This window comes from Pogona vitticeps, chromosome 5 (assembly GCF_051106095.1).
Source record: "Pogona vitticeps strain Pit_001003342236 chromosome 5, PviZW2.1, whole genome shotgun sequence".
Taxonomy (NCBI): domain Eukaryota; kingdom Metazoa; phylum Chordata; class Lepidosauria; order Squamata; family Agamidae; genus Pogona; species Pogona vitticeps.
This window is the reverse complement of record NC_135787.1, coordinates 158,169,781-158,196,416: the sequence shown is the minus strand read 5'-3', so window position 1 is coordinate 158,196,416 and position 26,636 is coordinate 158,169,781. Positions and strand designations below refer to the sequence as shown.

General features: G+C 40.0%; 1 protein-coding gene across 1 annotated transcript in view; it reads right to left on the bottom strand.

Annotated features, from left to right (window-relative positions):
• Positions 1-9,767: 9,767 nt before the first annotated feature.
• The window catches only part of APAF1 (apoptotic peptidase activating factor 1), a 62,791-nt gene continuing 45,922 nt past the window's right edge, over positions 9,768-26,636 (bottom strand). The window contains exons 21-27 of the mRNA XM_073000246.2: positions 20,723-20,848; positions 17,905-18,030; positions 16,185-16,304; positions 15,328-15,453; positions 14,429-14,554; positions 13,659-13,805; positions 9,768-11,258 (exon numbers count right to left, since the gene is read on the bottom strand). Coding sequence (XP_072856347.2) covers positions 11,103-11,258; positions 13,659-13,805; positions 14,429-14,554; positions 15,328-15,453; positions 16,185-16,304; positions 17,905-18,030; positions 20,723-20,848 — 927 coding nt within the window. The 3' untranslated portion in view covers positions 9,768-11,102. The remainder of the gene's footprint in view (positions 11,259-13,658; positions 13,806-14,428; positions 14,555-15,327; positions 15,454-16,184; positions 16,305-17,904; positions 18,031-20,722; positions 20,849-26,636) is intronic.

Here is a 26,636-nt window from a genome sequence, read left to right as displayed (position 1 = left end):
AGAGCCCAACAACCCACTGTGCCATGATAAATCAACAAGAGAATAATGTATGCCTGGATTAACCACCTTTAGCATAATATATGCTCCATTTCCCCTGGCGACTGTATAGCATAGCTCATTTTCAATCACAGCTCACAACTGGCATGTTTAGCTTCTAACACAGGCTTAAGCTGGCATGCTTGTTCCATCTGAAACTTTATTCCAGCCCTAGACTCTAAGCATAGAAGGAATAGACCTTGATCTAACCGATCTTTGTGACTATATGAGTTCCAATCCACTCCTGAGCTTCCTTGTTCTCTTGACCTGAGGGGACAAATCCCATGTAAGGGATGTTTATTCTATTCAGATGAATGGAGAATCTGCTTCTGCTTGAATTAGGCACTCTTCTGTGTGCTTATTAAGCTCTGCTTCAGGAAAAATATGCTCAGGCTAGAAAGCAAGTTTACAAACTATATATCAGCAAGATGTTGTTATTGTTACATGCTGTCAAATCACATCTGACTTATGGTGACTCTGTGAATGAGTAATCTCCAAAAATACTAGCCACTCAATGAAAAAATAGAATTACTACTAAAAGGAAACAGCGAGCATGCCTTTCTATTATCTACCAAGAAATTATTTACATTTTGATACTACAAGCTCTTGGACGTTTAAAACAAACTGGTCCTCTTTCTGCCAAAATGCAGGGTATAATGGGCTTTGGTTTACTCACAGCAAATACAAACTACAATCTCAGCAGCACCAACAGTTAAATTGATGGAATGCACTACAATAATATTTTATTATTTGCCAACCAATGCATTCCCAAGAACAGTCACATTTCCCATATCAAGTTGTGAAGACATTAAGGAAAAAAGTTAACAGCCTTCTTGATCAGACAAACCAATAAGTGTGCCAGTAGACACATCCCAGACACACCTGAACATACAATGATATTCCATAGTACTGGTATTGTTCTACTGTGTCAAAAGTATGAAAACAACATTGCTTCAAGTGGGCAGCAATCTATGCAGCATTGCCAGAGATGAAGCTTCCAGCTCTAATACATACACTGAAAAATATGTTTTCATTTTTGGATGCTCGGTGCCGCTGATGTGTTTGTAAGAATAACATGCCCAACATTCACAATGATGCAATTAAACAGTTTTGCTTTCTGAAGCAAAAGACAGAGTATGCCTGGTTTATATGCCTGTTTATAAGTCTGATTTCCAGTAGAAGCAAAAGGCCCACAATTTATCAGTATGGAAGTAAGTGCAAAGTAACAGGCACAATACTTCAGTAATTTGGAAGTCAAGCAAATAGTGTTAAAAATCAAAGAGACACTGTGTAATTTATGGATAGCCTCAAGGGCTAAACTTTAAGGGAAATAAAAAAAAAAGGTATTTACCTGAGCAGTCTCTATTTTGGTACAACTGTCTCTCTCTTCAGTTCCTTCCAGATGGAGGATCCTTCCCTATCACAGTGCTGACAATACAATTTTCTTCCAACTTCTTTTTTAATATACCTGGATTCCATTTTATGGATGAGGAGGAGAGAAGCTGATCTACCACCAGATGAATGCCTCACACAGCATTGCAAAATAGCTTTTAAAAGTGTTTAGGAGACAGTCAAGTATTAGAAAGATTAGTGCAGTGGGATGGCAACTTGAATAATTCCACACACCCCCCAGGGAAAAATCTTTCAAAGTGGCACAGTAGAGAAATTTCTGATTTCCCCGGTAAGCAATCACTGGATGCTATATTGCTATATCAACTAGCTTGCCAGCACTCGTCGTCGCCGTCGTTTAGTCGTGTCCGACTCTTCGTGACCCCATGGACCAGAGCACGCCAGGCCCTCCGATCTTTCACTGCCTCCCGGAGTTGTGTCAGATTCATGTTGGTTGCCTCGATGACACTGTCCAACCATCTTGTCCTCGGTCGTCCCCTTCTCCTCTTGCCTTCACATTTTCCCAACATCAAGGTCTTTTCCAGGGAGTCCTCTCTTCTCATGAGATGGCCAAAGTATTGGAGCCTCAGCTTCAGGATCTGTCCTTCCAGTGAGCACTCGGGGTTGATTTCCTTTAGAATTGATAGGTTTGTTCTCTTTGCAGTCCAGGGGACTCTCAAGAGCCTCCTCCAGCACCACAATTCAAAGGCATCAATTCTACGGCGGTCAGCTTTCTTTATGGTCCAGCTCTCACTTCCATACATCACTACAGGGAAAACCATAGCTTTGACTATTCAGACTTTTGTTGGCAAGGTGATATCTCTGCTTTTTAAGATGCTGTCAAGGTTTTTCATCGCTTTCCTCCCAAGAAGCAGGCGTCTTTTAATTTCGTGGCTGCTGTCTCCATCTGCAGTGATCATGGAGCCCAAGAAGGTAAAATCTGTCACTGCCTCCATATCTTCCCCTTCTGTTTCCCAGGAGGTGATGGGGCCAGTGGCCATGATCTTAGTTTTTTTGATGTTGAGTTTCAGACCGTTTTTTGCACTCTCCTCTTTCACCCTCATTACAAGGTTCTTTAGTTCCTCCTCACTTTCTGCCATCAGAGTGGTATCATCTGCATTTCGGAGGTTGTTGATATTTCTTCCGGCGATCTTAATTCCAGCTTGGGATTCCTCCAGTCCAGCCTTCCGCATGATGTATTCTGCATATAAATTGAATAAGCAGGGGGACAATATACAGCCTTGTCGTACTCCTTTCCCAATTTTGAACCAATCAGTTGTTCCATATCCAGTTCTAACTGTTGCTTCCTGTCCCACATACAGGTTTCTCAGGAGATGGATAAGGTGGTCAGGGACGCCCATTTCTTTAAGGACTTGCCATAGTTTGCTGTGGTCCACACAGTCAAAGGCTTTTGCATAATCAATGAAGCAGAAGTAGATGTTTTTCTGGAACTCTCTGGCTTTCTCCATAATCCAGCGCATATTAGCAATTTGGTCTCGAGTTCCTCTGCTCCTTCGGAATCCTGCTTGTACTTCTGGAAGTTCTCGGTCCACATATTGCTGAAGCCTACCTTGTAGGATTTTGAGCATAACCTTGCTAGCGTGTGAAATGAGTGCAATTGTCCGGTAGTTGGAGCATTCTTTGGCACTGCCCTTCTTTGGGATTGGAATATAGACTGATCTTTTCCAGTCCTCTGGCCACTGTTGAGTTTTCCAGACTTGCTGGCATATTGAAAGTAGCACCTTAACAGCATCATCTTTTAAGATTTTAAATAGTTCCACTGGAATGCCATCACTTCCCTTGGCCTTGTTGTTAGCCAGGCTTTCTAAGGCCCACTTGACTTCGCTCTCCAGGATGTCTGGCTCTAGGTCAGCAACTACATTATTTGGGTTGTCCGGGATATCCAAATCTTTCTGATATAATTCCTCTGTGTATTCTTGCCACCTCTTCTTGATGTCTTCTGCTTCTGTGAGGTCCCTTCCATTTTTGTCCTTTATCATGTCCATCTTTGCACAGAAGGTTCCTCTGATATCTCCAATTTTCCTGAACAGATCTCTGGTTTTTCCTTTTCTGTTATTTTCCTCTATTTCTTTGCATTGTTCATTTAAGAATGCCCTCTTGTCTCTCCTTGCTATTCTTTGGAAGTCTGCATTCAATTTTCTATAACTTTCCCTATCTCCTTTGCATTTTGTTTCCCTTCTCCTCTCTGCTATTTGTAAGGCCTCGTTGGACAGCCACTTTGCTTTCTTGCATTTCCCTTTCTTTGGTATGGTTTTTGTTGCTGCTTCCTGTACAATGTTTCGAGCCTCTATCCAAAGTTCTTCAGGCACTCTGTCCACCAAATCTAGTTCCTTAAATCTGTTCTTCACTTCTACTGTGCATTCATAAGGGATTTGGTTTAGATTATACCTGAGTAGCCCAGTGGTTTTTCCTACTCTCTTCAGTTTAAGCCTAAATTTTGCTATGAGAAGCTGATGATCAGAGCCACAATCAGCTCCAGGTCTTATTTTTGCTGACTGTATAGAGCTTCTCCATCTTTGGCTGCAGAGAATATAATCAATCTGATTTCGATGTTGCCCATCTGGTGATTTCCATGTGTAGAGTCGCCTCTCATGTTGTTGGAAAAGAGTGTTTGTGATGACCAGCTTGTTCTGTTGACAAAACTCTATTAGCCTTTGCCCTGCTTCGTTCTGAACTCCAAGGCCAAACTTTCCTGTTGTTCCTTTTATCTCTTGACTCCCTACCTTGGCATTCCAGTCCCCTAGAATGAGAAGAACATCTTTCTTTGGTGTCAGTTCTAGAAGGTGTTGTAAATCTTCATAGAATTGTTCAATTTCAGTCTCCTCAGCAATGGAGGTTGGTGCATAAACTTGGATTATTGTGATGTTGAAAGGTCTGCCTTGGATTCGTATTGACATCATTCTATCATTTTTGAGATTATATCCCATTACAGCTTTTCCCACTCTTTTGTTGACTATGAGGGCTACTCCATTCCTTCTACGGGATTCTTGCCGACAATAGTAGACATGATAGTCATCTGCGTTGAATTCACCCATTCCTGTCCATTTTAGTTCACTGACGCCCAGGATGTCAATGTTTATTCTTGCCATCTCCTGTTTGACCACCTCCAGCTTACCAAGGTTCATAGATCTTACATTCCAGGTTCCTATGCAGTATTTTTCTTTGCAGCATCGGACTTTCCTTTCACTTCCAGGCACGTCCACAGCTGAGTGTCCTTTCGGCTTTGGCCCAACCACTTCATTAGCTCTGGAGCTACTTGTCCTTGTCCTCCGCTCTTCTTCAGTAGCATGTTGGACGCGTTCTGACCTGAGGGTCCCATCTTCCTGTGTCATATCTTTTAGCCTTTTGTTTCTGGTCATGGGGCTTTCTTGGCAAAGATACTGGAGTGGAATTGCCGGTTCCTACCCCAGCACTGGCAGATATAAAAAAGTTTGTAAATAGACAACAGAGAAAGGGAATTTAGACATCATTAGAAAATAAAACTTTCAATGCAAAAGAAAACAGCCTGATAAAGTTCCCCTACATTCAAAAGAAAGTAACTTTTCTTGTTTAACGTAGCAGGACATCTGGGCTTTGAACAGAAAAACCTCTAAAAAATTATTTGGTTCTAGGCTCTTGAATAGAACAATTCTGGCTGGAGGGCTGACATGCTCTGCTTTCTCTTCACTGCAGGGTGCAATCATTCCTTCCCTCTGTGTTTTCGGTATCAATAGTTTTTTTTCTTACATCCAGGTCTGGGAATTTGTTTCCAATTTTATGTTTCCACTGCAAGACATGACTGCAAACTAATGCCAATACCTGGTTCATAATTCTGATTTCCAGCCAGTAGAAGCAAAAGGCTCAGAATTTGTCAGTCAGAAGTAAGTGCAAAGTAACGGGCAAAATAAAGTCGAAAGGGATTGAAGGATCCACCACATTCAATGAGAGCAGAAACCAATGTCCCAAGGCTATACGTAGGCTCATCCGGACAGCACCAAATCATGGAAGCAGATATTCCAGAAATGCAAGTCTTCCTTCAGAAGTTTGCAGCAGATGTTACTGCAATGGAGGGCAACATCCTCTTACTACTTATACAGTTATGATAGTGACCATATGTGTGTCTTGTGAACCCAAGGCCAATGGATATAATGTTTTAAAATGTTATTTCTTTGAATTTACAACTGTAAAAGACAAGAAAATGTGCAATAGCATACAGTGGCCAAGGCAGTGAATTTCAGAGTCCCACATATACAAAGCTGACGTTGTCTCCACTTACAAATCCACAGAGTTTTGGCACAGGGAGAACATGCTTTTTCCACAGTACAAGAGGACAAAATCTTACAATGTAAAATCCTCCAATCAGTGCATGTTTTTTTAAAAACATTTTATTAGTTTTTCAATCTATCTACATTCAATTTGTGCTTGTTTAACATCTTGTTAAATGGGATTTTTTTTGGTATCTTGATGTCTTCTTAGTTGCCCCTTCAAAATCTATACATCTTTTAAACATTTAAACCATTCATGTGTATATTTTAGTATACAATATTGGCTACTATTATAATATTGCTCTCATAGTATACAATGTTCTCAAAGTCCTCTAATAACATACCTAATAAAAGTAATTTTGGTTCCAAATTTATATAATTTTGAGGTGATTTAACCGACAAACTTTGTATTTTATATCAGTAATAACTGAATAGGTTCCTAGCACATAATAGATGTTATCTAAAGCATTTATACATATTTTCTTTATATAATTGTTTAGCCATTTCTATCTCCACATTTTCTATCATGTCTATATCAATATTATATCTAATGTAGGTTCACTAATTACTATTTGTTTTACTTCATCCTTATATCTAGCTTCAATTTATCTTAAGAACAAGGAAAGATGTTACACCTTTACCCTTATTATTGATCCCTTATTTCAATTAAATTCCTTTTTTAAATAGATAGAATATGCCTCCTTACAATTCCAGAAGTTAGGTATATACATGCGTTCCACGTTGAAGGCCACCTTAGTATTTGTTTTCCTTTTTCATCTTTCTAAGTAACTCCTTCTCTTATTTCTCTTATTTGTCTTTTCCCAATTCTTGTTTCTATCTCTAAAAATTCTGCTGTGCCTTGTGCCACCTGAGAACATTTTATACATATGATCTATCTCCAATAGATCATCCAGGCTCTTTTTAATTAGATCTGCTGATTCTCTCCCCTTATCTTTCCTTAGCACACCTAAAATTCTCCTTGGCTCTAGGGTTAGAGTTAAATCTCGTAGTTTTTCTCCTATAATTTCCTCGAACCCTTCTTTTGATTGGCATACATCATCCAACACATTTCCTTGTTCATTATTCCCTGTCTCCTGTTGACTATAGTTCTTGTTCAACTGCTCCTTGAATAATTTCGCCTCTTCGTTATGTGATCTCATTGTTTCTAAAATTCTTGAAGAGTAGACTTTGTTTCATCCCAAACTTTAATAGATGGATCATTTTTAGGGTTAAGCTTGAATCCAGTCTCAGACATAGAGTTTTCCCCACCAGAAGGCTCAAGGTTCCGTCAAGTTCAAAACCCAGGATACCGTTCAGAAGTTCCACTTTGGCTGGATTGGGCTTTCTTTGGTTAATTTATCTGTAGTTCATTTCCATCCTCAAAAAGAAAGGGAATTCCAAACAGCCATAAAGTGTTCAAGGTAATTGATTCTAGGCTTTTTGCCAACACCTTAGACAGCTGTAGTAGCATAAACAAATTTTAGTTTCCCAGAGTTGTTGCCAGTGATGTTTTCAGGAGATTCAGAGTTGTTGCCAATGATGTTTTCAGGAGATTTCTTATGACAAAGTAATACCAGACTTCCTTCCTTGCAGTATAATTAAATGTCTAATTAATATCCAGTTTATTTTTCTTGTGTCTCCCTGCATCTCCTCCTCTCTCCAGATTCACCGCTGCTCAGTCAGTGTTGGGGAATAGAAGATGCTATTTCTACCATAGGAATTGTCTAGTCCAGGGATAGTAAAACAATACAGTTATAAATATTTCTCACCCAGTGGTAACATGATGTTAATTAGGCTAATTTATCACTTCTCCTTGGGCTCCATGATCACTGCAGATGGGGACAGCAGCCCCGAAATTAAAAGACGCCTGCTTCTTGGAAGGAAAGCGATGACAAACCTTGACAGCATCTTAAAAGCAGCGACATCACCTTGCCAACAAAAGTCTGCATAGTCAAAGCTATGGTTTTTCCTGTAGTGACGTATGGAAGTGAGAGCTGGACCATAAAGAGAGCTGACTGCCGAAGAATTGATGCTTTTGAACTGTGGTGCTGGAGAAGGCTCTTGAGAGTCCCCTGGACTACAATGAGAACAAACCTATTCATTCTAAAGGAAATCAACCCTGAGTGCTCACTGGAAGAACAGATCCTGAAGCTGAGGCTCCAATACTTTGGCCATCTCATGAGAAGAAAAGACTCCTTGGAAAAGACCCTGATTTTGGGAAAGTGTGAAGGCAAGAGGAGAAGGGGACGACAGAGGATGAGATGGTTGGATAGTGTCATCGAAGCAACCAATAAAAATTTGACCCAACTCCGGGAGGCAGTGGAAGACAGGAGGGCCTGGCGTGCTCTTGTCCATGGGGTCACGAAGAGTCGGACATGACTGAACGACTAAATGAAACAAAACGATCATTTCTCCATTGCTGGCTGCCGACGACTTGCAAGCAAGCTAGTTCAGCTGCTCGTTTCTGCCTGCTGGTTGATTGGGGAGTTTCCTGGATCAAACGTTGGTAACCACCGTTCCCCCCATGATCAACAGGCTTCTCCCCCATTACACCACCTCTTCAGGGTGTTTTTAACCCTCTAGGGCGTCCCAAACAGGTAGGAATTCAGCCCAGGGGACAGAGCTCCATCCTCCTGCTGCTGTCTTGTCGCAGCGTCAAGCTGGAAGTCCAATCAGTGCATGCTGATTTGGAAGTCTTGCATTTTTCAAAGTGGTTACTGCTGAGGAATGTAAGAACTATACTGGATCACACGAAAAGGCTGACATGGGCCAGTATTCTTCTTCCACAGTGGCTGACCACTTGCCCATAGGAAGCCCACAAGCAAGATGCAACCATATACAAGATCATGGCTAGTTGCCATTGTAAGGTTTGAAAATTCCATAGGATTTCTTTTCTAGGTTCCTTGTAGACACAACATGAAAATAATATTTGAAGGAAGACGACATTGTTAAAGAAAAGATGAATGAATGGATGAGGGTAGAAAAAATATATCACATTCTGCATTATATGAAAATACTCATGTTCCAACTCATTTAATCTAGGCAAGTAAAGAGAGGGTTTTGAGATTCTATTAATACTCCTACTATTACTTGTGCAAATAAAAATGCTAGAAAAACTGGGAATGAATTCTCTCTCCAAATGTAATAGCCTAATGACTTCCTGTTTTATTATCTAGTATTTGTTATCTTCAGTGGCAGCAGACAGCATGATCAGATTTTTTCCTAGTTAATCTCAGTTGAAGAACTTTCTCAGAATGCACTTTCCATGACCTGTTACAATCCTGTTTAATTAAACCAAAAATGCAATCCGATACCTTTTGTTACTTTAACTTTTCTTGTGTGTCAAGCCAGAACCAACATACCATGACCGTTATAAGGTCTTCAAGGTAAGTGCAATATGTAAGGAGTGGTTTTACCAGTTCCACATCCCCAGTGAGTTTCCAAGGCCAAGCAGGGATTCAACCCCCAGTCTACTGAGTCCCAGCCCATCATTCTAACCAATAAACTTTTTAAAAACTAAGTATTACATTTGATATATCTATCTGATTTTTTTAAAAAATATATATGTTTTTCTCGTCTATGCTCCAGCTCCTGCTGGGTTTTATGCAAAATATGAGAGGCTTCCCCTATTTTGCACAGCTTTCTATCTTTTATGTGGGGGTCACTTAGCATGATAAAAGACAAAAACTGCATCTCAAGTCATTATTTACACCACTCCAGCCCATGGGATTAGATACTGAATAAGATTTTGTCAGGTAAAGTATGCACCAAGTATGTGCAAATCCTGCACATTAGTACTTAATCATTTTTCTTTGTCTAGCAGCTCTCTTGATTGTTTCAAATTAGAGCTGATAAACCATTTATACACACACAGTGCAATCCTGAAGTAATGTAACAGCACTTAGTTCTCATGCAAAAATTCATATATAAGATCTATGCTTTAAAATCTGTTAATAACCTGAATTATTTTTTAATATGGCTTCCCTTTAGTAAATATACGATTTTTTAAAAAGTACTGCGGTTTCACCTGTGACAAATTCTTGTTAGATTTAGTTATAACCACTTAGGAAACATCTGGAATTGTTACTGTTTTATTCATTTTATTTGTAGTTACCTTAAAAAAATAGCACTTTCCTCTCATTACAAACACCCTAGAATGAAAATGTGGACCCAAAAACAATGTAAACAGGAGATGCACATTATTTTTTAAAGTATCATTTTTTTAACAAGTCATTATTACAATTTGTGTATTTTTTTAACAGATGAGATTTAAGTTTGAGAAATAGCAAAAGGCAATGGCTTAAATTTAACCCAAAATACCTAACATGAAAAGTACTCAAATAGTCTTTCAGACAGTGGACAGAGCAACTGTAACCACTTGGCTGATATGTGTGTGAACTAGTAAATACTCTCCAACTTCCAAAATCAGGCCAGGTGATATTCGGAGGGAATCTCACCCAGCTGTTTGTTTGTTTCAAATTTCCCACCTCTGTTTTTGTTACCATCAACGTTCTCGCCAATTATCATCCCTGCTGCACGGGAGCCTCGCCCGTCTGCACGGACGTGGGAGGGTTTCATCCAAACCCCAGAAGTAATCAGGCATCAACCTCAGCTGCTGCTGTGCGGTGCCAATGAAGCTCTGCACACTCATGTACCCATGCACCTTAGAGGGAACATTGATTACCATGTACGAAAAGCACAGATCTGCTACTCCTTGTAATATGAAAACAGTATTATCTGATATTTCATTTTATTCTACTAGAAATTTTCAGTCCTTCATCATTGCATACTAAGTCTGTTGCAACTCATTTTTCCTAGTTACATTTTAAAAACATGTTTTTTTTAAAAAAAAACTTTTGCCAACACAAAATTATATATAGTAAAACAGTTTTCATGAAATGTTATGGATTATGGTTTAGATTTTTTTTAAAAAAAAAATCAGTAATGATATTTCAAGGTATTAGACTCCTCAGTGGTCATTAGTACAAAATCTTGACCTAAATCCAACACAGTACTAGCTCTTAACCACAAGTGTGATCGCTCTTATTTTCCACTCCCATGCCTACACATCACACAGAAATTAGCTCGACAGAGATCTCCAGCTTTTGAAGATTTTTACAGTATTATGCCCATTTTCAAAAATACCACAGAAGCACCCTACTGGATTCTAGCCTTCGTGTAATTATTCTCATTGCAAGTAGCCATGGCAAAAGCTACTTACATGATGAAAATCAAACTGAACAGCACTGATCAAGCACAAGAGGAATACCTGTTGATTCAGAAAAAAAATCACAAATGTACCATCTACTTAGTCCACGTCAAAGTAAAAATTACTTCACAGTTTCATAAGCATTAAAAAGATTTGTCTAGAATTGCTTCTGGCTCAAAAAAAATACAGTTGCAAAAACTGTCTTAAAAAGATTTTTCCATAATCTGTAGCACATAAAGAATGCCAAGGTTATCTACAGTTACACATACTCTGAAATCTGGGGATACATGCAATGATTTCAGATTGGTTCCATTTGTGTAGAATGTTTGTAGAGGCTGGCCAGTATCCACATTCCACCACTAGAAGGAAGAGAAAATATGGTCCCAGTCAGAAAGCGATACGTTCCGAATATAGCATATTATAAATGCAACCATTGATTTCAGTCATATTGTTCCCCACTGAGCTATGCATTGGCAAAGGCCCCACCATTCCTTTCTCAAGTTTCATAACAGAAGATTCAGGATGATTGGCTGACATATTGCACTATAAAGTCGGTTCTTCTGGGAAATATTTTTTAATTAATTTGTATTCGTTTTCAATAATGATAGGATTTGGGGGTAAGGGGAGTGGGGGACTGGACATGGGTGGTAGGGGAAGGGTAAAATTCCAGAGAGTACAAGGGTACTTTTACATCCACTTATACAATTCTACTAGATTTTTAATTTTTTTTTTAATTAACAGGTTCTACCAGGATTACTATAGTTACTAATCTCTTCATGTCCTAATTGGACCTTCGTGTTCTTCTTTTATCTATATTTTCCAGCCCATACTTCAAGTCCAACTATAAAATAATTCCCAATTTTTGCGTCCTTTTTAAGACAACTGCGTTTCTGTTTTCTTCCAATGTTTCCTATATTATAACTATAATAATTATGTGTATTAAGTGTTTCATTTCTCTGTCTACAATCTCAGACATGATACTCAACGAACACAATTCCAGTTTAAACAATACCTCACAAAATACACTTTTTTCAACATTTCATATAATCTGCAATAATCTCCAATAATTTTCTGATTCCCTACCTCTCCTAAAATGGTTGAAAGTTCCCTCCTGTATTTTACATTTCCAACACTTATTACAAAAACATTTCATAAAGCGGGTCTTGATTTTCATATTGCAAGTTTTTCTCTGCTGCATTTCTCCCTGTATGCAGACCCAAGACTGTTTCCAAAACAATTAATAACCAAGAACAATAGGCATATAAACTACAATATCGAATTCCAATTATATGATTGGATGAATACAGGGAGAAAAGCAGCATAGAAAAACTTACAATATGAAAATCAAGACCCGCTTTATGAAATGTTTTGTAATACAGTGGTGCCTCGCTTAACGAGCGCACCGTTTAACGATGAATCCGCATAGTGATGCGTTTTTTGTGATCGCTAATGTGATTGCATTGCGATGTTTTAGGTGGCAAAACATCGCATTGTGATGATCGGTAAGCGTTTCGCTTACAGATCTTCGCATTGTGATGTTTGCAGAACAGCTGATCGGCGGTTCCAAAATGGTCACCGGAAGAAGAAAATGGCCACCCGTTCCATTTTCGTGCCCTGCCCTTGCTTACCGAGGCAGCGAAAATGGCGGCCGGATGGGGAATCTTCGCTTACCGGTGAGTTTTGTCCCCACAGGAACGCATTAAACGGAGTTTAATGCGTTCCTATGGGGTTCCCCCCGCATAGCGACGTTTGCGGATAGCGATGTTTTTCCTGGAACGGATTAACGTCGCTATGCGGGGCACCACCGTATATATAGAGAGTAACTTTAGCAGGTTGATTTCATCTTGTTTTCTTTCATATTGCATCACTACCAGCTCTGCGTTTATAATCTCCATTTTTTTCTCGTTTTTTTAAAGATTTCTTGTATTGTCGATATTTCTTTTTTATTTTCTATAGTTTGGTGTTTGATAGAAGTCATTTGTGACCCTCAATCTTTAATTTATTCAGTTAGCTGAGCCATCCCTCCTTGTATCTGCTGTAATCCTGTGGGTAACATATTTTGAATGTTCTGTTGCCAATCCTTAAGTGTCTCTTGCCCCAATAATTTCAGCTTTTCTTCCTGTGCAGGTGAGCCTCTTGGGGCCTTTTCCTCCTTCGCCGTCATCTTCCAAATTTCTTAAAGATGCTATCCAGTTTCTTTCCAGCAGGTGTCGCTACAGGATCTAATCCACTTTCATTAAGTCATTAAGGCCAGCTTTCTTCTGCGTCATTGTTTTAGGTCCTTAAAGGTTGCTTTATATAAAACATGTATCTTGACTTACTTAGAGTCCTGGTCAGGATATTTTCCAAAATCCTTCTGTACTCCACTCTCTACAAGGGGTGTTCCCAGAAATTTTCCCCACATGGATTCCACCTCAGTCCGTGCACTCAGAAAAACTTCAGGGGATAAAAAAGCAGCTTCTGCCCATTTCTCTCCCCTTTCTGTCACCTCTGCTGCTTCAGACATCACTTCTCCTCCGCCCCTTACATTGGGGACCTCAAAACTGAGGGGTTCTGGTCAGTTTCAGGAGCTCTCCCGAAACCTGACCGGTCTCACCATGATGAAACCCCACCTGCCCTTTTGAGAAATATTTTTTATTTGCAACCAAGGTAAAAGTTATCATTCTGGATATATCATGATAAAGTAAACCTTTTTTTCCAGTTCTAAATAAATAGAAAAAACCTAATTATGGTTTTGTACATAATTTTGTTGAGTTTACCTTAATGTATCCCCCAGAAGAAACAAGTATCTTATTGTTAGGAGAGAAGCAAACATCTGTTACCCAGCCTCCATGTGCTGATTCTTCTTCATCGACTGAAGCTCGGGAACAAAGGTGAAGAAGCTCACCTCTTGAGACATTCCAGATCTAGGGCATGTATTATAAACATTTTAATTAAATGGTAGCATAAAATATATGTAACTGATGAATAAATGCTTATGCAGAAGGTTTTAATTGAAATAATATCAACTGTGGGTCCTGATGGCAACTTTTAGAGTATATATTTTAATTGTATTTTAATTGTTTTATCTTTTTTACTGTTGTTAAATTGCTGTAAGCCACCCAGAGACCTTCGGGTATTGTGGGTGGCATATAAGTTAAATAAAATAAAATAAAATAAAATAAATAAATTAAAAAAATTTAAATGAGAGTTGCCACTAGCATCTTGCATCCTTCACCAACCTTTGCAAATGACTCATGACAAAGGACAGAAGCAGCAACTTATTAATTAGCAGCAATTCCCCAGTGCAATGTACACCACTGCATTTTTGTAGTATAACTAGCCAATGGGATGTCTGCCATTAATTTATGCTCTATCCTTTACAGAATTTTTAAATTCAAATACCTGTATATTTCTGTCATGAACAAAAGGTACAGAAAGTGTAAGTTAAGATTTTCATTTTACCTTTCATTTTACGGATCTACACAGATAACTCACAATTATTTTTAAACTATGAAATAAATAATTTTAAAGTAACAAAATGGCATACCCTTATTTCTCCATTGTCATCTCCTGTGGCCAATAATTCATTATTACTGGAGAAAGCACAACATCTCACACAGCTTTTGTGACTATTTAGTTTATGAAGAATTGACAAACTTTCAAAACGCCATATCTAGAAAATTTAAAACATATTGTTAAATTAATATTTCAGTACATTCATTTCACTGTGAACATTCTGGCTGTAAAAGACATTATCAGATATACAGATAAAAAGACTTCCACAACAGACTAAGTTGAAAAATTGCTACTTAAGTCAATTTACAACACGTACAAGGACTATGGGGGCTATACATGTGTAGTGGGGAGCATGGGCAGGGCTGCCACCAAGATGGGAGAAGGCAGGCAGCTCAGCTCTAGAAAGTTCCAAAGACTGGCTCTGTGCAAATGCGAACTCAATTGTGTGTTCCACAGAGAGCACAAACAAGAATGACACTTAGCCATTAATGGGAGGAAGTGGGAATGAAGAAGAGACAGGAAAAATAGGACCTGGCAATGCCCTCCCGGATTTTCACCAATAGATGCTGCTTCCATGGATGAAAACTTGTGGGGAACAATTGGCCCTCCAGACATTGTTAAAATTTAAATTCCTATCAGAACCATCCATCAGAGTTAAGAGATCCTGGGAGAAGCAATTCATAAACATCTGTAGGCCAACATGCAATTACTGTATTTCACATGTTTACTTACTAATTAGAAAACCACTCTAAAATAGCATGGCCTGATGTGGCTCATGTCAGGCACTTCTGAAGTATTTTATCAATAACAGAAAATTAAGCACTTGTATAAGTCTCTCATAGAAATTAGCTAGATATAAAATTGTGTCCCTTTGACTAGTTCATGCCCTGTATTTTACAAATATCAACACTTCTGTAAATATTTACTGACCTTAGCGGTTTTGTCAGCAGATGCAGTGGAAAACATAGTGCCATCAGGTGAAATAGCACAAGAAAGAATTGCATCTTCATGGCAAGTAAGATCTCTTTCCAGTTCTCCACTAACTGTGTTCCAGAGCTGCAACATTAAAATTGATCACTGAATAGTTCTCCTTTTACAGAACATACAAACAGATGTAAATTCTTTGCTTCAGAAGAACTTAGTAGCTGATGGATTTAAACCTTTAAACAATTTTCGTCTACTGTGTACTTTATAGTTAAAAATAGATTCTTACTAGAGGATCAGACAAACAAGAGTTCTGTGCTTCCCAACCTTGCCTCTTTCAGTGGATACCCACTCAGAGGCAGCACCCAGAAGAGGCAGGGCAAGGAAGCTGATGTGCTGCCTTTGCGTGGGTGCCCACCAGAGGTGGTGGGGCTGGGAACCACCCAAAACTTGTTCATCAGAAGAACAAAATGGCACAAACCACCTAAGTAGTAATTCATACCTATTTCTAATTCCTACACAACACCTCTGGATGCACCTGATTTTGTTTCTATAAAACAAAAGAAACAACGTTTCAGGTGAATGACATTTCCTTTTCTGTATGTTTAAAAGGCCAGTGTAGTGTCATAGACAGAGCAAAGGGCTAGGACTCCAGAGGCTTGGGTTCAAATCTTGAAACAGCCATGAAAACTCGTTGGGGGTGGGGACAGTAAAATAATAGCAAAACCTTAATTATTTAACATACCTTGAAACTTACAGCAACCTGTTAGGGCTGCTGTAAGTTGCACATGATTTGACAGGACATAAGAAAGGAATTTTAGATACAGGCATTAATTTAAGCTGTCAAGGTGCTTTTAACTTACCTTAACTGTCCCATCAAATGACCATGAAAAAAGCCTTAAATGTTTCAAAAGAGAAAAGTTTTTGACAGGTTCATTGTGGCCTTTGAGAAAAATGCATTCCTCTGACTGCCAATTCCACACCTCGATAAAACAGACATGAAAATGAATTGGAAAAAAGATTTTTTAAAAAAAAAAAATCCTCAAAGACACTCACAGGTATTTTTCAGGACAGTAACTGTATTCTAAAGCACTTAGATCAAGTTGTTGATATATGTAACATTTAACTTGGAACATCATAATGGAAATAATTACCAGTATCAGAGCTTTCAACCATACGATGCATCTATTTAAGCAAAAGCACTGTAAGATTGACATTTACATGTCAAAATATATCAGTTATTAGGTTTTTCCTGGAAGAGAGAACTCAGGAGGTGATGCTGAGGACACCTTTTTGACACCCTGACTGCTGACTTGTAGGGTCCCCTCAGGGTTCTGTTTTGTCTCCTATGCTATTCAATATGTACATGAAACTGTTGAGAGAGATTGTCCAGAATTTTGGGTTTCAGAATCACCAGTATGCAAATGACACTCAATTCTACCTCTCCTTGCCACCTAAATCCAAGGTAACTACTTCAGCTCTAGATCAGTGTTTGGTATCAGTAATAAACTGAGTGAGGGTGAAAAAACTGAAACTTAATCCAGACAATACAGAGGTGCTCCTGGTCAGTCAAAAGGCAGATCGAGGAATAGGGATACAGCCGGTGCTGAAGCTAAATGTGGACTAATCAAGCATCTCTACAGCACCGTCTACGCGCTGGAATGATCCCACAGTGCTGTCCAGCTGAGAAAGAATGATAGGCATTCCTACTGCATTATGCTTCCAATGTCCTGAAGAACAGGATGCCTGCTGGAATTATTCCCCACTACCACCACCACCTGCTACTCTCCACCCACATGTTCACACCCACAGGAATACCCTAATGAACCCCTAATTGGCAAAGGAAGCCTTTATTTGTTAGCAATTGATACAGCAATAGCCCCGCACAAGAGTTTAAGAGACTGTCTCCCCCAATGTGGTTTGTATATCTATCCGTGTCTCCAAGAGTGCAACATCATTACACACAGCCATTCTGTTGATTATTTTCCACATATTACAGGTACATTTATCAATCTCCCAATGATTAAGACTTAAATATTATGACAGTTATCCAGATGTCCCAATGAAGTCATGGGATTTTAAAGTGCATATAAGTCTCAAGACAGCAATCCAGAGAAAAAAATCTGAAAAGCTAAAAGCACTGAAACAGGTATGGTTTGTATTGTCTCCTGCTTTCAGCATCTTTTTTTGTTTTACTATTTTTTGCAATTATTAAACACTGATTAACATCACAGTGTCAAATAATTATAAATACGTCATTTTCATTAATAAATTTCAGCAACTGGCATACAGCAGAATTTTTTTTTAGAAGGTTGGTGGCTAATCTGGAGCTAAAAATCCCCAAATAGTTCTGTAAAATAATTTCATTGTACTAAAATAAAATCACCACAGATTATACACTTACCTTTTCATTCTAAGGCAAGATATCTTAATAATAAACCTGAAATAATTCTTCTTGAATCAATTATGGCCCATCTAGTCACTTCCACTGAGATTCAAGAAAACATACATTTTGCCAGGCTGTACGTATTTCTTCAGAAACATTCTACACCATAAAACAATAGTTCAAAAACATCCACACACCTGTATAGTAGAGTCATCTGAGCTTGAAACAAGAGTGTTTCCATCAGAAGTAAACTGACAATGTTGCACAGCTTCTGTGTGTCCAGTTCTGGATTTTAAAACATTTCCATTTGGCAGGTTTATTACCTTTTTAAAAAGAGATCAGACAATGGTGTATAGTAAGGAGTTCTATGTGCATACACTATAGAAGGGCAGAAACAATAGTATGGAGGCAGACACTTAACAATTCTCTTTTTTAAGCCCTAGTACAGTGTATAGCCTCATGTTGCAGTGGTTAAACTGCAGTCAAGACCTGCTCACAACCTGAGTTTGATCCCAATGGTTTAGACAGCTGGCTAAAGGTTGATTCAGTTTTCTGTCCTGACACTGGTAAACTGAGGACCCAGGTCACAATGTCTAGCCTGCCCAGAGAGTGCTTCATCACTATGGGGCAATATATAAGCAGCACACATTGCTTCAATTTGCTTTGTTTTTAAATAAATCTAAATCAAAGTTTCTATTACTGCTATTTTCCAAACCTGCAACCCCCAAATGCAGATGTTGGCATGCAATTAGTTTTCTATGCACATTTTCTCAATTCTCTTAGCCTATTTTTTGGCAGGCCACATTAGAGTCCTAAAACGTCCACATTGTTTGCCCTCCCAGGCCTCAGAGGGTTCTATACAGAAAAGAAGGTTCATAAACACTCACAAAATTTTGAAGGAAAATTTGTGGAGATCAAAAGAAATAATGATCCCTGCCTGAGGCATAAAAATTGATGTTTACAGCAATTCTGTATAATTCTAACAGAGAATTAATACAATTAAAGAAGAAAATAAGAAATAAAGCTTCTTTGGTCTAGACTAAGGTCAGACACAGGATAGTTATCTGTATGGAGTTGAAATAGACATTTTGCTACTACATTAAAGTGTACTGCTTATATACTGCCCCATAGTGCTTAAAGCCTTTCCCCTAGGAAGCTGGGCTGAGGGCGAAGGCCAGGTCTGTTTGCATGGATGCCTTGCTGAGTTTTTTTTCCTGGGCTTTCTTTTTGTCTCCTGAGCACATGGCCTGGGGGTGGGGCCTGGGGTGGGACTTCCTGATTTAAAAGAGCGTGTCCCAGGCCCCTGGACCCTTTCCCCTAGGAAGCTGGGCTGAAGGCGAAGGCCAGGTCTGTTTGCATGGATGCCTTGCTGAGTTTTTTTTTCCTGGGCTTTCTTTTTGTCTCCTGAGCACATGGCCTGGGGGTGGGGCCTAGGGGTGGGACTTCCTGATTTAAAAGACCGTGTCCCAGGATTTTATATCTGGCCTTAATATGGTAAATAGGAAAGGCAATGAGATTTGCATAAGCCGGGGAGTCAGGAAAGTTTTAAGGATCAGATCATACTTTTGCACTATTAAAGAGCAGGCCGGGTAGGTGGGGCTCGTCAGCCACGGAAGGCAGCACATCTAGGAGAAGGAAAACTCCAATTTCAAACCTCCACTGCCTTGTGGCTATATCCACTCATGGAAAAGGCTTCAGGAGTTAACCTCGAGGCAAAATCTGGAGCTGGAGTCCCGAAGGCAGCATGTGTCGTTCTGCTAACTCCTGCGACATTGCTGGAACCAGTTGTATTGGCTCTTGCCTTTCCATTGGACCATTTCAGCAATGTGGAGAGGGGGGATCTGCTGCTTGGGTAACAGCCTATCCTCCATATTACCTTACCCGGGCTTCATGCTCTGGAGAGGACACTCCTCAATTCAGAGCATGTTACCATAGTCTCTCGAGACTGAAGGATGCCTATGCTATGCTAGTGCTTAAAACACTCTCTGGACAGTTTACAAGTTAATTATGCAGGCTACACATTGCTGCCACCCCTAGTAAGCTGAGTATTCATTTTACCAACCTCAGAAAGAAAGAAGGCTGAGTAAACCTTTAGCCGGCTACCTGGGATTGACCCCTGGATTGTGAGCAGTTTTGGAAGTAGTACAGCAGTTTAATCATTGTGCCACGAGGCTCTTCATTAGCACAGCATCAACAGGTTACTTATATGTCTGTGATCTCAATAACATTTAGTATTCCATATTACATTTTATATAATCAGTATTGTTTTCAAAATAGATACATGTAGTGGTACACTACATATTAAGCACTATATAATACATAAATATTCATTAAAATGTGGAAGAAGATAACTGGGCAAAAGCTACTGGAATTAAAGCTCTCATAGAAGAATGATGCCTTCATGACTTGAAACTGAAGAGGCTAACATACATACAGAGATACATTAGCAAACTAATATTTAGCTCTAAACTATTTTCTACATTAGACTTCAGCCTGGAAAACGAAATGGAACACAATGAATTTTGAGGAAAGTAGACATCAATGCTTCATTTTTGTCTCTCTCAGATAGTCTACATCATTAGGTCTTAGGATAGGGAGACATAAAATCCATAACACCTACATATTCTTTTATTAAGCATGCTTTGCTTTTCACTGGATCATTTCCCACAAACACAGCTTACCTAATTGGCATGAAACTGACAGTCATTCTGTTCTAATATTTATCATATGGTTAAATATGTATTTTTAAAAACCAAAACCATTAAGTTAACTGAGCAGGAGAATGTACTATGTATGAATACTGGAAACCCTATTAATCTCTGCAAGCTAACATGTTAGATTCTTTGGGAAGAAGGGTACCAAATCTAAGAAAACATGGCTCGTTTCCAACTCGTTCTTACAGGCTTGGGCTGTGACAGCCTAACTGCTATTTTGTCATATTTTTACAGTATCTTAAATGATCTCAGCTGGAAAACACAAGTACAAAATTCTCATTCAAAAACGTAACTACCTTACCTTTACTGTTCCATTCCTCTGTCCAAATGCAGCAACCTGCAGATCTTCACTTAGGCAACAACAGCAAATGCATGATGCCTGCATTTCAGTCAGATAAACTGTATGGCCTGTGTTTCCATTGATTAGCTACAATACAACATATAATTGGAAAGCATTAGTGCACATTGTACTCTAAATTCCAAAACAGAGTACACATTAAATTTTACGCACACTTCAATGAATGAAATGCAGAATACATGTTTTGTTTATGACCAGTCATCTTTACAAACTCTATGAGAACTGCTAAGAACAGCTAGTTACAGAACAAAGCAAATGGGAATCTGAATCCAGGGGTTTTTAGAATTTAATGCCAAACACAGATGCCACAACGTTTTTGCCTTCTTCTCTTTTTTAATTATCTTCTTTTTGCCTAATATGCTAATACAGACTAACATGGCTACCTTTTAAAAAACAAATTTCTTTTTTTTCAATGACAGAAACAGCCAGGGTGATGTAGGAAGTAGAGTCCAGCGTTCAAACATTTTTGGACAAGGAAATTCATTTGTGGGGAAATGGGAAACAACCCCTTGAACACCTCGCATACATAAAAAACCCTACTAGGATTGCCATGTCAGATCTAATTCACACAAACAACAAAGCCAAATGGATTTTACAAACTAATGATATATATGACATTTTATTTATGTTATTAAGAAAAACCTGGTAGTCCTTGCAAAAAAGCAGTTACTATTTGGGTTGTTGTTTTGCGGGCTTTTTTGCTGCAATGCAAGCAACATACACGGATTAACTCTGAATCACTGGATTATCCTTCTAAATAATGACAGGTTACCCACCTGTAATTGTAGCTCTTCGAGCAGACCTCTGTGATTCACACCCTGGGTGATCCGTGCCTGCACGGAGCCTCATCAGAAAGTTCTAGAGCTTCTACAGTAGCAAAAAGCATATTAGAATAAGGCCCCTACCCCCTCATATAAGTACCTTGGCGCCAAGGCTTCCCTTTCAGTTGTGTCAACTGTCGCTACATTAAGCAGAATGGTGTGACAGTGGGGAGGACCGGCGGGATGTGTGAATCACAGAGGCCCACTCAAAGAACTACAATTACAGGCGGATAACCTGTCATTCTTCTTCGTGGCCTCTGTGAATCACACCCTGGGTGACTAAAAAGCTGTCTTACCCGGAGGCAGAGCATCACACCAAGGTAGAGGCTAGAACAGCACGTCCAAAGGTCACATCAGACTTCTGTCGGAGATCAAGTCTCTAATGCCAGATCAAAGTGAATGGCTGTGCCCAGGTGGCAGAGGTGCAGACGTCTGTAAGAGGTACAGTACGTAGGAATGCCATAGAGGTCGCCACTGCTCTGGTAGAGTGAGGGCGAATCACCTTTGGGACTGGTTTGCATGCCAACTGATACGCGAGGTGAATGGTTGAAGCGACCCATCTAGATATAGTTTGAGAGGTCACCTGGCAACCTTTATTAGGTGGTTGGTGATTTATGAAAAGTCTAAGTGAACACCTGAAAGGTTGGGTGCGTTGGACGTAAAAGGCAAGGGATCGCCTAACGTCTAAATTATGGAGGATTATTTCTTGTGGATGGTGACGGGAAGAAAGAAGGAAGGATAAACGGCTGAGAGAGATGGAATTGAGAGACGACTCTGAGGAGGAAAGAATTATCCATGGATAGTTTGATTTTGTCCAGAAAAAAAAACTGTACATAGAGTGGTCTTAATTGACTAGATAGGCGGGATATAAATAAAATAAATAAATAAATAAGGATAGGCGTGACATAAGGCCGCTAACTCACTAGTTATCGAGCTGAGGTGATGGTGATGAGGAAAACTGTTTTTAAGGTAAGTAGTTGTAAAAATTGAAGCTAAAGGTTTGAAAGGACCTTTAGTAAGTTGTTGCAGTACTAGTGTTAGTGACCATTGCGGGGACGGTGGGCAGGTATCTGGGTAGATATGAGGCAGACCTTTAAGAAAGTGTTTCAATGTTGGATGCTTGAAGAAATCAGCTGCTGGAGAGTTAGGGGCTGATAAGAAACTATGGCAGAGACGTAAACTCTGAAGGAAGAGAGGAAAAAGCGGCTAGACTTGAGATGAAGCAAAAAACGTAGAACAGTAGCAAGTGATGGGTTGATAGAAGGCAATGAAGAAGCTTCAGTGAAAATTTGAATCTCTTCCAATTATATACTGTAGGTAAGCCTTTCTAATGGAGGTCTTCTTTGATCGACAGAGGACATTCATTAGCGAGGCAGAATCCTCCATGCTGCCAGGTGCAGAACAGGTAAGTCTGGGTGGAGTACTTGGGCGTTGTTCTGCATGAGGAGGTGGGGCAGGCAAGCGAGGTGGTGAATGTCTGATGAGAGATTGTGAAGGACTTGAAACCAGGGTTATCTCGGCCACCAAGGGGCTATAACAATTGTCTTGATGTAAGCAAACCAAGACCTTGTGGAGAAGCGGAAATGGCAGAAAAAGGTAAGCGAGAATCTTGGGCCATTGGCCAACGAATGCTCCTCCTTGGGAGTATCCGCCAGTGCCGGCTTGGGAGCAGTATCATTTGCACTTCCTATTCACATGGGAGGCAAAGAGATCGAGAGTTGGTTTGCCCCATCGTTCGCATAGGTGAAGAAAAACTGATTGGTCTCACTCCTATTCGTGAGCTTGAGAGCTTGTGAGACTGAGTAGATTGTCTAAGTTGTTGTCATGACCAGCAATGTGTAAAGCTGTGAGACAAATATGATGTGTTAGGCACCACTCCCAGAGGTCAACCACTAAATAGAGGAGACGTGGAGAGTGGGTGCCACCTTGTTTCAGAATACAGTGGGGTCTCGACTTACAAACTTAATCCGTATTGGAAGGCAGTTTGTAAGTCGAAAAGTTTGTAAGTCAAATCAGCATTTCCCATAGGAATGCACTGAAAACCAATTAATCTGTTCCGGCTGTTTTTGGTTCTTAGGTTGAGGGGCATTTCCCACAGGAACTAAGGCAAAGCTGGTTAATCCGTTCCTACCACTAGGGGCAGAATTTCTTTTTTTCCTTTTAATCTAAAATGACTTAGGTTAAAAAAAAAGGAAAGAAATGAGGGAGAGAAGGAGGGAACAGACACCTTTTCAACAGAACACCCTGAAAAGCACATTTTCAGCCAAGACAAGTACCTTCTGGAAAAAACCAAGCACCTTTCAGACAACAGATCACCTTGAAAAGCACCTTTTAAATCAAGACAAGCCAATACAAGCACCTTTTGGGGAAAGGGGGGGCAGCAAAGGAGGGAGGGAACACCTTTTAAAAATCCAAAAATCAAAAATTAAAAAAGCGCCAAAAAATAAAAATACAGTCCATACCGCACTGTACCAGGCAATACCAGCAATACCAGGCAGTATCAGGCAGTCTGAAGACTGTCTCCAAATCCACTCTCAAAATGCTGGGAAGAGCGAGGAAGTAGATAAGCACCCTCTTCACTGGCCAACGGTTAACTGAAAGTTCAAACTTCATGCTTTCCCCACCTCAAACACGTTTTTTTTGGTTTGTAACTCGAATCTAAGTGTGCAAGTCGAGTCAATATTTTTCTATCAGAGTGGTTTGTAAGTCGAAATGTTTGTAACTCGAGCCGTTTGTAAGTCGAGGGTTGACTGTATAGTACATTGCCGTGGTGTTGTCAGTGGCAATTGTTACAATCTTGCTAGTGAGGAGATTTCTGAAAGCTTTGCAAGCTTTTATAATCACCAACAGCTCTAATTTGTTGATGGGAAGCAATTTCTCTCTGGAAGACCACTTGGTGTGGATTTTGAGAGATCTGCAGTGAGCTCCCCAGCCTGTGAGGCTGGCATCGGTGGTGACCTTTATTTGTGGTTGTGGCTGTCGGAACGGCTGCCTGACGGATAGGTTGGGAGGAAAACGCCACCACTGAAGTTGGGAGGCGGGTGCTGGGGTGACCCTTAAAAGTGTGTAAGGAAGGTCTGTGAGCGGGCCGAAGAGGGTAAGAAACCAGGACTGAAGAGATCTCATCTTGAGATGTACGTGCTGCACTACTGAAGTTATAAAGGCCATGGTGCCTAGTATACGCTGCACAGTCAAAGCAGGTACCATAGCATGGTGTGTGTGTGAAAACTCAAAGTAGTGCAATGAGATTTTCTCTCTTGTCTGGAGGAAGAAAGGCACAAGCTTGTGTGGAATCTATGCATGCGCCTATATAATGATTAATTTGTGTAGGTTTCAAATTTGATTTTTGTTCGTTGACAGTGAGACTGAGATCGTGAAGGAGGGTAAGGGTGAAGTGTCTCATTGGGCCTTGCGACGGGAATGAGCTACAAGGATCCAATCATCAATATATAGAAATATGAGACTTTTTTGCAACCTGAGGTAAGCAGCTACCGGTGCCATGCACTTGGTGAATATTCTTGGAGCTGTAGCAAGGCTGAAAGAAAGACTTTTGAATTGGTAGGCTTGTGATCCTAGCTGAAATTGAAGGAATTTTCTGTGTGAGGGATGTATGGAAATATGGAAGTATGCGTCTTTGAGATCTATAACAGTTAATCAGTTGTTTTTGTGGAGTAAAGGGAGAACTGATTTGAGGGTAACCATATAGAACTTTGTGGTAATGATGTATTTGTTTAACTCTTGTAGGTCTAAGATAGGGTGAAGACCCCCGTCCTTTTTGGGTACGGTGAAATAGTGAGAGAAAAACCTTTTGTTGTGTTGTGAGATGGGTTATATGGCGTCTTTGAGGAGTAAATTTTTTATTTCCGCTTGTAGAGTTGGAGATGGTGGAGAGATGACGTGTATTACCGGAGGAAGTTGGAAATGGATAGGGTAGCCGTTGCAGATGATGGACAGTACCCAGGTACTGTAATGATGGATTCCCAGACAGGTAGGTGTTTCCAGATGGCAGGATGTCTGGAGTGGTGTGCGATCTTGGTCATGGGAGCATCAAGCGTGATGTTTGGGCTTGCAATCAGTAATGGGTTGTTGGCAGGGTTTATTTCTTTGATTTCTGAAATAGTGTGTATAAGATGTTTGTTTTGGAGGATCACATTGGAATTTTTGATATGAGTTGTACGGTCGTCTCCAATGATTTTGTTGGGGGTGTTGTTGGTAAGATGGATGAATTCCCAAGCTGCTGATCTTTTCTTTTGCACATTTTCCAAAATATCATCAGTTTCAGCATTAAAGAGGCCTGCCTCATCAAATGGAAGGTCTTTGATACATGCAACATGCACGGGCATCCTCAGCCAGGCCAGCTGTCCTTAGCCAAGAGAAATGTCGTAAGGTTACTGAAGTGGCCATTGACTTTGCTGTGGCATCTACCGTGTGCCTAGCAGAAAGCAACTGTTGTTTGGCAATGGAAAGAACTTCTTGTTGAAAGGTATGGGCGAGTACTTTTTTATCTTCTGGTAAAGATTAGACAAAGGTTGACATATTGTCCCAAAGGAAACATTGATATGCACCCATGGCTCCCTGCTAGTTAGTGACATGCATAGTGAACGCTGCTGATGAATAAAGCCATCTTCCCATTGAGTCTATCATTCTACTGTCTTGATTTGGTGGTATGAGGGTTTGTCGATGTTGAGATCTGGATTGTGAGGCTTCGACAAAAACAGAGTTTGGAGCTGGTCGTTTTTGAAGAAATAGAGCTCCAGGATCATGGACTCTGTAGAGGTTATTGATTTGTTTAGACATGGTTATGGGAAGAGGCTGGTTTTGTCCAGGATCATTGAGCGGTGCTCAGTAGAGATGGAACCCTCGAGATATGTCCTGGAGCAGTTGTATCTTTAGAGATTGGGTTGTATAGATGATTGGCTGGTTCTGTCGGATGGTGGATTTGGAGAATGAGAGACTTAGCCATATGGATCATAAGTTGGGTGTAAGTTTGGAAGTCTTCCGCCGGTGATGGTGGGCCGGCAACGACATGGTTGGAT